The 16,128-nt window shown below is 42.0% G+C and overlaps 1 protein-coding gene across 1 annotated transcript; it reads left to right on the top strand.

Annotated features, from left to right (window-relative positions):
• The first annotated feature begins 10,380 nt into the window (after positions 1 to 10,380).
• Positions 10,381 to 13,860, top strand: LOC131883777 (calmodulin-like). Its single transcript, XM_059231336.1, has 4 exons — positions 10,381 to 11,482; positions 12,023 to 12,145; positions 12,292 to 12,426; positions 13,509 to 13,860. Exons 1-4 carry the CDS (start codon positions 11,453 to 11,455, stop codon positions 13,674 to 13,676), a joined length of 456 nt encoding a protein of 151 aa, XP_059087319.1. The 5' UTR covers positions 10,381 to 11,452; the 3' UTR covers positions 13,677 to 13,860.
• Positions 13,861 to 16,128: the final 2,268 nt, after the last annotated feature.

The raw sequence follows: 16,128 nt of genomic DNA, 5'->3' as shown, positions 1-16,128 counted from the left end.
TCTTCATTTGGTTATGCTGCGTTGTATTTCACAGGTCTCGAGCATTTGCGTCAAGCCAGGTCATTGCATAAAAACGTAGTACGTTGTACTACGCCGAAACAATCTAAGAGAAAAGACTCCTATCGTTCACTTACCGAGTTTGAACTAGAGAGTTGGCTCGAAAATGAATTTCAGTGCAAGCGTCACTTAAGAATAAATATCTTTCGAATAAGCAAGTCTATCAGATGTTACAATCATACACATAGGATTGGTTTCACTTTTGCTTAAAAAGTCAATAGTATTAAACCTTATTGGTAACTGTCATTGCCGTTGAAGTCCAAATTGTTCATCGAAAAAGGAATGTTTCCGACCGTAGTGCAGTAATTCATTTTCCTCGTTGTTGGACAGGCCACGAACTTCTAGAAATATGGACTGTGAGCGCACTTTCCGCCACTGGGTCATAGCAACTCTGAGCCACTTTTCGAATTAAAATAAAAAAAGGAGAAAAGTAGATCTCTTCAACTAAAGGCAACTATATCTTTTACTCCTAAAGTGGTTTGTTTCAAAGTTATGTGGTCAAAAGCTTATGTAACTGACCAAGAACAGGCCGAAAGTTCGAATTTTATGTTGTGCTTACTATATAACTTTGCACATCTCTCCTGAGTTTCCTAAGCATAGTTTTGGTCTTAAATTTGGACAAGTTTATCTATTCAAAAGATCTTGCGGTCGTATGAAGTGTTTATTACAAAAAAGTGAATGTTTTAGGAGATGAAAAAATTCTTCCGTTCGCAGTCCACATCTCTAGAAGTCCGTGCACAATCCTATGGTCAAAATGACTGTTTAAACGTCTTTTCGACCATAGAATCCAAATCAGTTTTTTAGTGCTGGGGCGAGTTCGAGTGTTTTCGAGTCTATTGCCCGAATTCGGAGAGATTGGACGGTGTCGAGTCCAGATTGGTTCTGATAATTTTTCATTTCCTGGATTTGATTTCCTTAGAAGTCCGTCCTGATTAATCATGTAAGATGCAAAGCCTTGAAAGCTGATTACATCAGTCTAATTCAATTTCGCTAAATTAAAAATAAGGTTTTAGGCCGGCTATTATCCAGCATAAGATTCAATTCCTTGCAGGCTCTAGTCTTTCGACTATCGAAGGACTCGTACGAGCCCGACTTGTCCCGGACTCCTCCCAACATCATCAGCTTTTCCCTAGTTATCAATACACGGCGACCGCAAAGTTTTTGCCCTCTGGTATGAGCATAAAAATTAGATTACAAGACACCACCAAAGGCACCAACTGAAGATGAAAGCTAAATTCAACAATAGGCTTTAATTTCAATGACATCTCTATGGAACTTTTAAAAATTAAAGCTAGTGAAATGGACCAGTACAATGGGGGTAATAAAACCATGAAGATAATCATGGTTGTTTAAAACACCGTACTTCCGGCTGTCATTTCTTACTTCGTTTAATGAAATTGTGGAACAAAAGGAGAATCAAATATCTCCTCAACTAACAATTGAAATCGTTCGAAGTGGCAGTTTCTTTACGGTTCTACTACAGTATTAATGAAAAGTGGGATTAAGACATACATGACTGGGATTCAAAATTGGCGTGCTTTTTCAAAGTTGGTGTCTTCTCCTCCATAGTATCAAACGCCATGAAACAACTCCTACAGTTGCTCACAGTTGCTTAGGAATGTTCGGGTGAAGTCCTAAAGCAGATGAAAGAAAGGCTGGTGATTGAAAAGCAATATCATTCACGAGGGTCGAATGGCGTTGGACAGTGGTCTTCAATAAACTGGTCGGGCGAGATTTACCATGTCTTAATTCCTAGCAGTCAAGACCTTAATCGTATGCAATATTTTGTTTGCTAAGTTGAATCGAATGCCAACCGACGTGTCCGTTCAACAAAATTTTCCCTAGACTGAATCCACCAAAACGAAGAAGGCCCGCACACTAAATGTTTAATTTTTAAATGACGTTTGATCAACCTGCGCTCATCATTCCCCTCTTGCGTATCGTTTGTCATTGATGCGAACAGAGTTTGTATCCAGTAACACAATATTAGATATGCTAGACATACTCTCTAGGAAATTTCAACACATTCCAACAAAAAAATGAGAGCCTGACAACGTTTACAAAGATTTTTTGGGAACATTATTTTCACTGATTTGGTCAGTTTTTACTGAGGCATTTCGAGCATGAACGCAAACAGGAATGATGTAATGTTTGGAATTTTGATAATCGTTAGTCATCGTAGTCGATGGTCTGTCTAAAACTTAGCCCATTTCTACCATTCATTCATTCGAGTAGTTTTAGAATCAAGTTTAAAAATCTAACCGCACGGTTACCAATAGAAACGCCCACGATGAAACATTGCAATATTTCAAGGTAATTTCATCCAAGGCCGCCTGGTTATCAGTTATCAAATTCATTGAAGGAACAATCGTAACAAGACAGCAATCTTACCACAAAACTGCTGTTCACTTTTCCTTAGTACCCCCTTCTTTCATTGCATTGTGAGATCATTTTCCCACAAACAAACAAAACTTATAAATTCAAGGTTGTTATATATACGATAAATTGCACAACATCGAATGATAAAGTTGCTGAAAAATAATGTACTGTGTAATCGCGTCGCAACGTATCTTTAATTTTCTATAAACCTCATCAAGCCAGGTTAAAGCTTGGATAGTTTTAGGATTAAACTCAAAAGAGAAACTTCATTTACTCTCTCCCAATTGACCAAAAAGAAAATTTCAAATCTCCGAATTGTTTTTCGTCATAAAAAGTGCGGGTAATAGTTCACAACATTTTCGCAAATTCCTCCACTATTTATTGAACTTCATTTGGAACACAGCGAATTTGTTTCTCAGTCTTGATCTTTGCTGTTTCGTCAAACATCAAAGGGCGAGTGTGTGAAGTGTAGCAGATGATGCATCCTGCTGTTGTTGAAGTAGAATTGAGTAAAAGATGCATGTATCCGTACTGGTACCTTTGGCTCTGTCAGTGAACGAAATGCCTGCAGCTCAGTAAATATCTTCTAGGAGTAAAAGGGAAAAATGTGACTAAGACAGCAGTGTCGATGTGGGAAGTTAAGTTCCTTCCATCCTTCAGAAGCCCTCGCCAGTTTTAGAAGTGAGGTCCTGTGCTCGGCACAGAAAAGCGAAGTTGGAAATGAGAGAGACCGTGTCGAAATGGAAGTGAATGCATGCAGTCAGATGATCAAGGGCTAGGCTTTTTCTCCGCATTTGTCAGCCAGAGGAGGCCTACAAGGTGCAGGCCTAGAGTGAGTAGGCCTCGTGCGTGGGCAAGTCCGCTGCCTGAAGGGCTCTCTCCAATGGGTATACATACACACTAGTGCATTTTGGTCCTTCACTTTCTCTTCCACCCTAACCTCTCCCTCCCTCTTCCTATGCCAACCGCCAATCCTTCCTTCCGTTGCCTCTAGTAAATCTGTCAGTAAGATGCACCTCAGTGGGCTTGGATCGGCCCGCTTGGCCGATCTAGCCCGCCTTGCTTAGTCCGGGATAGGGAATGGGAAGGAACTGGGCTTGTTCCCTCTGGACAAAGACCTTCTCTGTTTCGCTTTCCTTGAATGAAGCAAGGCCTCGTGCCACTGCCGAGGTGGAGCTCGTCGTGGAAGGCAATAGTAGAGGAGTCGGCCGACCGGGTGTTTCTCTTACCTCTTTCTCCTCTGGAGAGCGGGCTCAAGGTCAAGGGCGAGGCCAGTGGCCACGTCGGTAGATTTCGAGAAGGCGGTCAGGGTCGGCTGTCTACATGGTAGTGCTGTTCCCGACGCTAGGATGGCCTTGAAATTCAGGCCTAGGAGATGATAATGTTCTGCAACAGAATGGGCGCTGTTTTGATGATCATCATGTGGGAGAGCAGACGCGCCGTCTAGCCGTCATTGAGCGCTCATCCGGCCGTTCGAAATTCGACAGCGAGAGAAGAACGCAGGGAGAGCAGTGGGAGTGGGAGAGAATCACGGAGAGACTTCTTGGGTCGGAAAACTTCGCCCTTACAAAGGAAACATCCAGTCTTTCGCCGAAAAAAAGAATTAACCAGTAGGCCCCATTGACAACAGGCCGTAAGCACGTAAGCACAGTAAGTTGCACCCACTGTGAAACGACGAAGCTCACGACGAAAAACTCTTACGGAGATAGTAACCCACGATCCCAACCCATAATTCTCCGTCGCACTTTTTTAAATCACAACTCTCCAGCCTGGCCAAGGAACGAAGACCAAGACAGACCGAAGCTTCAAAGTGTGTTTCTGTACTTTCGGCCCCGAGGTGAGTTGCATAAGTAGGGAAAAGCCCCGAACTGTCGTTGATCAACCCGCAATCTTACTCGAAAGTTATTCCCCGATGGGTGAGCAGGGCACCCAACACTCCGAAGACAAGCTAACCCTACTGTCGTGGTGAGAAGTTGGTGAAGGTGGTCCGCCTTTGGTCTCACGACAAATTGAAGATGGCTAATCAGTCTCAAAAGTGGATGGACGTGCGCAGAAGTTCATCAATTCGACACACACCCAAAAAAAGATACAAGCCCCGATGATCGCCTTCGCCTCACAAAAACTTTACCTAGTTGCCTGTCTGCTTCTCCAGAGACTCTTGAACGTTACTTCCATCCAGCCAATATGGGAGAGATTTGATAACGAAGAAAATGTTGGCCGTCATTTGTAAGTGCCGAAGAGAGTAGTGCACTGTAAACACGAGCTGTTAGTACATGTTTATAACTAGTACTCAATGGTACTCGAAGAAAGAACTCACATTTAAAAGTGGTGAGGGATTCGCTTCCTTGACTTGGTGATTGTACGTACATACGTACGTGGTTGGTGCCCAAGCTGTTGATTGACAATTGTTACGTTGGTTGAGACCAAATCGAATTGCAACCAACATTCCTTCCCAGGCACTTTTCATCGCAAAGGTAAGTGTGACAATTCTATTTCGAGGCTAAGGATTTCAAGGACCACTCGCAAGTTATCCATTTGGAGTATTTCATGTGACAAAAAAGCAGATACACCCAATGAACTTTGTTCAAAAGACTAGTACTTTTTTCGAAGGAAGATCTAACGCAATGGGAAGAAGATACATAAACTGATGGACCTCTCTCGAAGCCCGAAAGAGGTGAAAGAGTTTGTCATTTCCACTTCAAATTGAGTGAATGACCCTCGAAACGAAACACATAACACTCACTTGGACTTTCGTTCGGCATTCCCACTCCTCTTCTTTCTATCCGAGCAACACACCCACCCACCCACCCAAACAACCACCATCCACCTTTCGACGTCCCGTCTTGACGTAGAAGGTTCCTCCCCTGGCGAGTTATTTCTTACATGCAGACAATCGGTGATTGATTACACTGTAAAGAGATTCATTGGGCCTTGGTACACACGCCTTCAAAGGCCGCCCAAGGCCAAGACTTGCCCTCAATTTCTCCTCGACTACAGTATTCACAAGACTGGGTGTTTGGTGGTTCCAAGGACAAAACCTTGCGTGTTAAGGCCAACAGCCCTACTGCTTCCAGACACTCGAGGTCACAAGCCATGTCTGGCTAGTTTCTTGGCGGCTTTCATGGGTCTCTATCAGAAAAAAAACGAGGCCAACCGAGTGTTTGATCATCTTGATACGTGTTTGTTCCTCATCAATCGTAAAGCAGTCCATTAGATACATCATCATTGAAGATGCCAAGAGAATAGTTTGAGGGGTCTGACGATCATCAAATCTGGAAGGTATAATTTCTTTTGTAAAGATTGATTGGAAACATGCGATTTGAAACCAAAGGGATCATGTCCGTAGGGTCCAAGGATGAGCTATGAACTAAAGGCACGCTTATCAGAACTTGAACAAGCAAAGTCCGTTCATCATATGATTCTCGTATGTTTGCCAGGTAAATAGGAATCTTTGTACGTAGTAAAGATCATTGAGAGGGGGAGGTAAGACATCAAAAGCGGTCAGACTACTCAATAATCATTAGATATTAATGCAAATGTGGAAGGGAGGTATTGGCTCTAACTACAAAACATTAAACGTTGAGAAGTAATGTTTCTCTTCGTTTTTCCGGTATGAGGTTATCTACAGTCCTCATTGGCCTCAGCAGCCAGTACTCCGAATAATAAGAATAAGAATAAGTCCCGCATCACAACCAAAGGACAGATTGTATGGTGACTGAAGTTGAGAGTTGGAGGTGCTCCTTCCCATTGTATAACTTGCTCACTCAGTAGCTAGATCTCGTCACCGACCCGTTGGGTTAGTCAGCCATATGGCCGGACTTTTCGAACGCTTCCTGCCGTTGCATAAGGCCAAAAATGCAGCTTGAACCGCTGCTGCTGTTAACGTTGCTTCCATTCTGCTACTTATAGGCCTACCCTTCGCGGTAGCAGTGCAACGAACAAGTGCATACTGAAAAGGCCTTAGAGAGCCAACTCCAGCCTCTGGGCGGCAGAGCGAAAACGGAGAAAGACAGAGAAGGAGGAGCAGAAAGAGAAGGAGAAGGAGGAGGAGAAAGAGAGGGAGGAGGAGGAGGAGGAGGAGGAGGAGGAGGAGGAGAAGAACGACTGGAGAGGCACAGCTACAATTGCGAGACATGAGGCCTGAGGAACTTGTACAAAGTTTTGGCTTCCACTTTCGTCTTGACGTTTACGATCAATAAAGGAAGGCCCGGCGCCAGGGGCTGGCTCAAAGTGGGCCGTTTGGCCTTGCTGTCACTAAGGGTAGGCCTTAGTCCGAGAACCGGCGGGAAAAGTCTCTCTTTTAAGGAGAGTCTGAAGCGTTGATCCTCCAGAGGCGATGGAGTCGTAGTTTAGAGCGAGTGACTGACTAGGTGAGTGAGTGAGTGCCGAACGGGAGCTCTAACCGCCAAGCAAACAGACCATTTTCAAGGTCATTGCTGGAGTGTCGTCGGTATCGAAAAGACCGACCGATTTAGAGCAGAAAGAACAGCTGGTCTTTGCCCTCGGAGTTGCCTGTGGTGGGAGTGCGGGACCGCCAAGATTGAACACATTTCAATTGTTGGGATCCCCTGGGTGGTCCGGGGATTTGAAGGCTTGTCTTGTGCTCTCAGATTCATTCGTGTCCAACTGTACTGAGGATGGATTATGGACACACCATCATCGTTGTTCGCTTGAAAACCTGGAACCACCTTCGAGCAGTTCCAATACTCGATGGCGTTGGGTGACAGACAGTTTGGTGATCGTGCCTGGGACATTACTTACCTCACTGGAAAGGCCCAAGTCATCAAGGCCATAGGGCTAAGGCCAAGGTGAAAGTCAGAAATGTTCAGCTGACGCCACGAAGAAGAAAAGGCCTTCTTCTTCTTCTTCTTCTTCTTCTCTCCTTTTGCTGCTTCATTTTTTCTTTCTCCACTTGCCGCCACCGTCTCTATTCTTCCGTGTGAAGAAGTAGGCTCACAGCTTTGAACGAAGTAGGAACAACCGGAGGAACCATAAAAAGAAGACTGTGATATAACTGCCGAACCATTTTGTGTCTTAATCCACTCCGTAATCGGCATTATAACCCATATGGTGATTAAGGGTGCCATATTAACATTAAGCTGTTGTTCCCCTTCAGACAGATGGGAACTAGGCTTGAGAGGCTCTCAGTGGCATCTTTGGAACAAGTCGACATCGGATCCACCCACGTCAACACGCCAATCTTTGTCTTGGCAGTGTGGTTAGCTGGTTGTCCAACTTGGTCACAACTAGCTACTGACACTGCCCGGATTAGGATCGGGCTCTCTACCCCATTGAAATCGAGCTCGTGGAACCTCTTACAACATGGCGTCAGCCCTTTTCAAGGAGCACAGGTACTGTTCAAAATGGCAGAGACTCTATCTATGACTCACGCTCCCGAAAGAGGAAAAAGGCTTCTAATAACTCAAAGCAAAACTGATATAAACAAAGCTCAGTTATTTGAAGTGTATGTTCACTCTAAAAGCTTCTTTATCTTCGGAAATCCTCAGTTTGGTGCTCTCTTACTCTGTCTCTCTGTCTGTGTCTCTCTCATTCTTTCTCTGCTCGGAACTGGACTGAACAGCCATAGCAGCTGATAGGGCTGATGAAGGAGCAACTTTTCATTGGAACTATTGGTCTATTCACGTACAAGCTATGCATCGCTCTCAGCCTAAATCATTTACTGAAACGTCAAGTGAGCAAGTTAATCACTGTATTAGTAATGACGTTTGACCTTCATGGCGCCCTCTCCTTCAGTTTTGCTCCCATGGCGGATCACCTTTTTCTCCACGTTGCAACTGCTACTTAGAGAGAAATTGAAAGTGTTGTGGAACATCGTCCTGAGAAAGCAACAGCAACTCTATTTGGAGTTAAGAATCACGGAAAGTGTCCGAGATTCATAAACTATTTGACTGTAGCTTCAGAGCAATTGTAACTAAAAGCCTTCAAAATTTATTGGTGATTTTAATGACTTTCACCCGGAGCTCAAATAGCAGGCTGTCAGTAATCTGGAATATTCAATATTTGAATAATCCTGGGAGAGACATAGGTCATTTATCGACCTTGAGCCCAATTATGTAGACTCGTCGATTTACTTTCCAGATGTCCAGAGTCAAACCCTCTGAGGCGATCTTTAAATAGTGCAGTTGATGTTGCACACCGTCCGTTTTCCTCAGTCTTGAAAGAATCATCCAAACATTATCGTCATCATCATCATGCAACTGGAGCGATATCCAAGGGCAAAAATTCACCCAATGAAGTGTCTGATCCCACACAGATAGACAGTAATCGTACTGTACATTGCACTCTCATTCCTTCACATACATTCAGCAACTGCAATTTCAAGCTCTCTCAAATCAAGGCCTACAGTAGTTGTCGCTTACGTCGTAGGAACATGATCGATCTTGAATTGAATGCGATTGCTTTGCCTTGGTCTGACTAAGAAGTGCGTTTGTTTATTACGTCAAAACCAAGTCCGAAGGAATACATGGAGGTCTTTCATACTACTGGTACTATGCACAACAGCTTCTCTCATCAATCTCAAACTCATGATTCTCTCTACGTACGTAGAGTGGGTATTGTGTACACAACTTGAGGAGAAAACATCGCACAGGCTACTTTGAAATGGTCCCTAGGCTCAAATGCTTGAGTAGTAGAATCTGTTGAAACTCGGTTTGAATGCACACGTTTTGCGCTCTGTGAGCAAGTTGTGTGCCACAGTCTTTAGATCGACGATGTTGACGTAATTGGTCCACGCCAACCAGTCAGCCAACCAACCAACCCACTCACCAACCAACCAACCCAACAACTAACCAAGAGGGCCTGGTAGCCTCTAGACTGGTTGGTTGGTTGACTGGTTGCTAGACGAAGGCATTTGCCACAGCTAGGTTTCATAAAAAATGACTGGCCAAAATCGGGGAGGGCCTCCTGGCTGGCCAAGTGTTGGGCAAGCACAATTTTGAGATCTGCAGAACTCGATTGTTGATGTACCTATAGCACTCAGTGTACATCAGTGTACACTGGTTATGTAATAGAGGAAACCTAGATCTTCGAGGCGTTCTACAATGAGACTGGATCGTCTGATTGTCCATTGTATTATGATGCTGATGATGACGGTGAAGCTATTAGATTTAGATTATGCATGCGAATCGAATCGACATTATGTGCCTGCGAACTCAAAGTTCATCCTCATGAAGTGCCATGAATTGAAGCTGAAAACTGCCAATTGGCAAGAACTCCTTTAACCGAGAACACTAATCGTAGAAAAGTGCAGCAATGCATTACGGAGTTTGTTGCCAAGGTATACTATTGTCGTCATCTACGTACATACGTGTACGGAAAAATATCTGAAATGAAGCTCAATGTATTACGAATAAACTACAAATGGCTCATGAATGACAATACAAGGCCAATCAGTGCCTTTATCGTTATTTATGGTGCTATGATAAATGTCTCTCGAAGATGTCAACTGACAATGAAACAAACGGTGGTATTTAGAACACAGGGGTAGAGCTTCCTGTGACATTCAAGATCAGGAGCTGTACTTCTGTGTTTCCACGACTACCCGAACCTTCAACCGTGGCTGGATCATGTCTGTTCACATGTACATAAATCATTCATTCATTTTGGTAAGAGATGTCTTTGACTCAATGGCTTTTTATCTTACCATTTCAGACTTGCCTTGTATTTTGAGCTTGCAGGAGATCAATCAGCTTTGAACAGAGCTTGGCTTTTAAATCCAAACGGAGCCATCGCCCAAAGAAACGAGAAGATGTCGCAATCTTGAGATTTAATAGGTTATGGATGATGATTTTTTTCCGTTCCAAGGCATGTGACGACAAAAAGTGAGATTTTGGTTTCTCACACGAATTACGTGCTACTTTGTGGTTTCTTCCACAGATCTAGTCTTCTTTCGATCGATCCCAACTGATGTAAGGAAATTCAATGAGCATTGTTTCACCTTTTCGGTTTTGGTTTTTGATTCGCCCTTTCATGAGGGTTTAATACACATCAGGTGTTTGATAAAAGAAAAAGTCCCACTTTTAAGGTACAACTTCAGAATTGCATTTTTATTCACACTTGAGCCGTGTAACTATTTGTTCTCAATTTGAAAGAGGTATTCATGCAAAAAAGTCTTTAGACATAGCTCCAGTTTCATTTCTAATTCTTCACACACTTGAATTCAAACTATTTATACCAAATACCGCCCCGAGAGAGGATTAGTCATTTGCGATCATATGATAAACTTTGATTTTAATAATCTGTAATTTCTTTCCAAGTATCTGGATGTGGATTGCATCAGAAATTTCAATCTCTATAGATCTATCCGGTATATTGAAACATAAACCACGCCCATCATAATTTTGATAAGGACGATTATCTGTGACGACAGATCTTTATGAAAATTTTATTCAAGTTTTACCATCAAGTATAAGCACGTAGGGAATTGACGTTTGCCCTCGTTACATCTGTGTTTTTCTCATGATTTATCTGCTCTTATGTGGAATTTACCCTTTTCAATCAAGTTCTAAGTACATTTTTTTACCATTTCATTTGTCCAAAAGGCAAAACTCTGTTAAATCAATTTGAATGCAGTATTTGCTTTTACATGTACGAGTATGCTAGTTTCCATGGGTGAATACAAATATTTTTTTCCATGAATAATGGGATCCACTGAGTTGAGTTTCTATGGGGCTCTATGGAATCATTAGTCGTTATTAGCGTCAACTTGTGCTAGCACTCACATTTAGACCCTAGCCTCTCTTTTGCTTCGGAGTTTGAATACTGGAAGATAGAGCAATAATTCAGTCACTTGCAAATGTGAAGCATGTACAGTAGCATTATGGAATCGCTGGCTTGTCCTTGCCGAGGACGAAAGAACTCACCGAAGATCGTGATGCTTTCTCTTGTCATCTCTCATGCCTTGTCAAGTTAGCAATCCACAGGCGGCTTCACTTTTACAAATGACAGACGACATTCCAGTCCATGTAGAACGGAGGAATTTCAAGGACACTCTACAATGAAGAAGTTATTGGGGGAGCACCACAGAGTGAGTTGAAAGTATCTAATTATGGGTCTGTTCTTATCCTATTCTATCTTATTCGAACAAACAAGAAAATATACTGAATAAAGCCATGCTCGAAATATTTCTATAGACAATGTACACTTGTAAGCAAGCCTTACTCATCTGATCTCATTGGTCCATGACGAAAGGCCATCTTGAGTGGGCAGCCACATTGTATCTTTAGGGAAATCATACATCAAGACAGTACATAATATCCTGGTGAATGTTGCTCATTATGGGCCAGACATGGAATAGTAGTGGGTTCATATTCAATGAGTACTAGGAGATCATCTTAAACCTCAATGATTACTGCAAAAGTCGACGATAGTAAGGTATCGTGCCGAAGCCTTGTACGCGTATGCTGGATCTTGTGATCATATCTGTTCGGCGAGCTCAATTTCCAAGTTTTGAAAGCGTCATCAGGTCATTTATATGAAACTCTACCGTGCGAACCGACTTTAGTGAACAGAGAAAACAGCTTTTGTCACGATTTCGAACATGGCTGATATATTGAATGCATCGCAGATTGGGGAAATCATCGATGCCTTCCGTGAAGTTGACAGCGATGGAGATGGCATCATCAAACCTAATCAGTTAGGACAAGTGTTACGAATCTTGGGACAAAACCCAGCCGATGCGGAGATCCAGGTGGGTGAGATGGATATCTTTTGTTGTTGTTTTTGCACGTCCATTTTGATTCGGAGGATGTTTTATTCTACCTCAGGTCTCTTAGGGTATGTGTGAGGTTTGCCTTGAAATATACTTTGTTCATGGTTGTGACTTTTACGTTGTAGGATATGATCAATGAAGCGGACAGCGATGGGAGTGGCAGCATTGAATTTCCAGAGTTTCTTCTCATGATGGCCAAGAAAGTGTCCGAACTTCAAGCAGAGGACGAAATCCGGGAGGCGTTTAAAGTTTTCGATGGGGTATGCTTTCTTTATTTTTCTATTCCTCGTTTTTTTCGTTGTGAAAACTCAAACTAGACGAATGAAACGTTTATGAAGTGAACTCAGCCGACGGCAAATCTCATGCTAAATTCTACCGTTTTCAGAAAGGTAATGTCAAAGGGTAGATAAATTATCAAAGATTGATTTTTCAAATCTTTATCCCCACAACCATTCTGCGGAAATTCAAAAAGTCTAAGCTTTCTCGGTGGTCAGTACTTCAATTATTCATTAATGTCGCTGGGATATTATTGGTTTTTGCTTTTAGGCACTAGGAGCTAAATTTGTTCCCAATAACTGGAACTACCAATCAAATACAACTAATTAAGAGTTTATGAGCATTGCTCTACAGCTCGATTGATGATATCAAAAGGCCCACTTAATAAATAATTCGGTTTGGTTTTGATTAACAAACCATGTCTCAGTAAAAAAAATCGAACTAAATCCATTATTTTAACACTTGACCAAGCCCAGAACAAAATCTATGCTCACTATCTGTGATCACAGCAAATATGGAGAAGAATGGTTTAAGGCCACGAGAGGAGCTCCTGCATTTGAAGTGTCGTAACTAGTAACGAGTCCGCTCTCCAGGATTGGAGAACCACAATCTCGATGCACTTCTCGCCAAAGATGTCTTGGCTACATGGAAATGGGAGTGGCCGTGTTGCAATATATGCTACCAATGCAGAAGCCACTAATGGCAGATCCAGTTTGTTCAAATATTTTCTGAAATTGGATGCCGTCTTTCAGTTTCTCAAGGCCAATGGAAAAGAAACAAGACTCTTGTCAATTGGAGTCATGCTTGGCCTTGGGACACCTGCTTTCAAGCCAGGAACACGACCACATGCATAGCTGATAATGGCTGGTGAATATTAGAGTGGCCTGACTCTAAATGTCTCGACCAGAAAACCTTGCCAAATCATGAATCATGCATCCTCTTGGAACTCCTAGACAACAACTTTACCGTACAAAACTGTTGTTGGTTTTCTTTTGGAAATATCACATTGTCGATTTGACGCCTTGTGAGTTCAGGTCATGGGTGAATTTCAACCGCAATTTTCCAGGATGGGAATGGTTATATAAGCCGGCTGGAGCTGAAGGCGGTCATGATGAACATTGGTGAACGGATCACCGACGAGGAGTGTGAGCAATTGGTGGCAGAGGCCGATATCGATGGAGATGGGCAAATAAATTATGAGGAATTCTACGCCATGATGTCATCCGTTCAATGAACTGTATACACCTTACCTAGGGGCATCTGTCCATCATGAGTGTGTGTATAACCCTCGTGACCCTGGCGATTCTAGAGTCCAATACCTTTTGTATATATAGTTTGAGACAACAACCAAGTTGCATTTTTGTCTCTCAATGCCAAGAGTACTATTTTTCCTCAATACATTCTGCTTTTGAAACGCCTTTGATTCTTATCATACTGTGTCTTATAGCACAGGATAGGGAATGGGATTTTGAGTCATTTACCTTTTTGAAGTGGGTGCGAGAGTCAATATGATTGTGCAGACGGGAAAAATGTTGCATACAGATACCTAATCCCACAGAACCCACAGAACAAGAATGTTTTTACAATTCATTGGCTTAAATGTTGTTTTTCAACCCTCGAGTTTGGTACTGTTTTTCCTGCTGGTCAGTTACTTACATGTGATTGTCGTTAAAAGATTGGGAAATTGGGTAAACAAAAGTCACGGGCATCTTCGGCGCGTTCATTTTGACAGGAACTCCATGACATTTCTTCGTTTTTTGTGTCAGTCTACAAAAAATCAAATATGTTCAGAAGTATCCCAATTTTTTTTTGTTTGGGCAAAAAAAGGGAAAAAAATACTCTCAATTACATACAGCAAGATAGCTAAAGGTCTTAAAACCTTTACATCACAGAAAGACTCATTGTGGTCTCACTCCAAACTAAATAAGAAAGGTCATTTATAACTTATAAAGAAATTTTGGCAAGGGGTGTGAAAATGTGTTCTAAAATTATCAATTTGTCGCCTGATATTTCACACCTTCTTGGAAAAGTAATACTTGTATCTTCACTTTTCCTGTTAAGAAACAAATATTACTTGCATACCACTATGACTAACAACGTTTCGTAGGATGTAATTGTAATTGAATATATTTTGCCGAGTAGTTAGACCATGTCTTGAATTTACTTGGTTTAGTCTTTTCGACATTTTTGATTTGACAATGATGCTTAATATTATAGTTACCTTTGCCGACAGTGGTGCTAGGTAGCGTTTGGCCAAATGTTGCCACCAAATTATTCAACATTAATTGTTTCGGAGAGTTCAAAAACTTAACTTGTCCACAGAATTTTAGAGCTATGAACTTGACACGGAGGAAAAAAATCGTAAGACCTGAACCCTTCGCCTCATTCAAAACTTAGTTTTAATATGATCAAAAGAGCTGGCAATGAGTTCGACTGGTTTACCAAAGGTCGAGCAGGTTTAAAGATGTTTCACCAGGAACATCCAGGGTATGAGAGAGCTCTCGTAATGGTAGAGGCTAAAAGGTTGGCAATCTACAGTATTCAGTTTTCAAAAGCAACCACGAGCTTTGTCCCAACCCAGGATTTAGGGTCAATTCTAGTGACCGCAGAGGCTTAATGTGCTTTTTGAGAGTATCTTGAAGCCCTCGAGAATCCAGACTAGTTCGAACCATGAAGTCCACTTCTCTTCTTTCTCGGGCTCCTTCATTGTTTTATATGCTTCCTTCTTCGCATGTAGAATTCCCAAGGAATAAAAAGTAGGTTGTTGATCCGGTTGCATCTTTCAAGTCAGACTTGGACAAAGTTTTAAACAGCATTCCACACCAGCTTTGAACAATCTCCCCTTATACGAGTAAAGGACCACTTGACAACTGAGCTGGCCGTTAATTGCAATGATTCATATTTCTTATTTTACTAATATACAGTGAAATGTCGTCATCAGAACTTCGGTTATAGGACCAATCCTGATGAAAGCACCATTGTCATTGATACCGATTTTGGTTCATATATTACTTCAGTTATAAGAACCAATCAGAAAGTACAGAATCAGGATATAGCCACCTTTTGGGGAAAAATGTGTTGGATTTTGTCCACAATTCTGTGCCTTTTTTCCTGAAATAATTTAAAAAGAAGTGTGTTCTTAATTTACTTTGGCGGCTTCTGCAAGAAAACAGCTTGACTAGTCAGACATTGAAAGAAATCGAAAATGAAATAAAACTTGTTTTCGAGCCAAGCAGCTCAAAGAGCAAAAAATACACATTTCTTCAATTGATGATAAGATACAGCATGCTTGAAGATTCAAATTGCTTTTGGCCCACATTAGAGTCATCAATCATTGCGACTGTACCATAATCGTTCAGCAAAAGCTCAGTTCGCTTACAAGAACAATCCCGATATAAAAGCTCTATTTCGTGATTTTCGGGAGGTTGCCGTAAACGGAGGTCACTCAAAAGGCACTCAAGGCAATCGTCGGCCGATTTGGCCAAGAAGCTATTCGCAGCCCATATTTCCTAAAGTCTGGCCCCATCACACTAGTGTAAGATTTATGAACTATGGATTTAATTCAGATATGATTTGAGAGGTTGCGAAGGTGCAACAAAACGGTCGAGAACCAGAGATTTTTTATCCCTTGATGGCCTAATTTGGCTTTGAGAGCGACTGGTGTTTAACCCTGACAGGGCCTATGT

The sequence above is a fragment of the Tigriopus californicus genome, chromosome 7, assembly GCF_007210705.1.
Source record: "Tigriopus californicus strain San Diego chromosome 7, Tcal_SD_v2.1, whole genome shotgun sequence".
In the NCBI taxonomy this organism is placed as follows: Eukaryota; Metazoa; Arthropoda; class Copepoda; order Harpacticoida; family Harpacticidae; genus Tigriopus; species Tigriopus californicus.
This window is presented reverse-complemented; position numbering and strand designations above follow the sequence as displayed.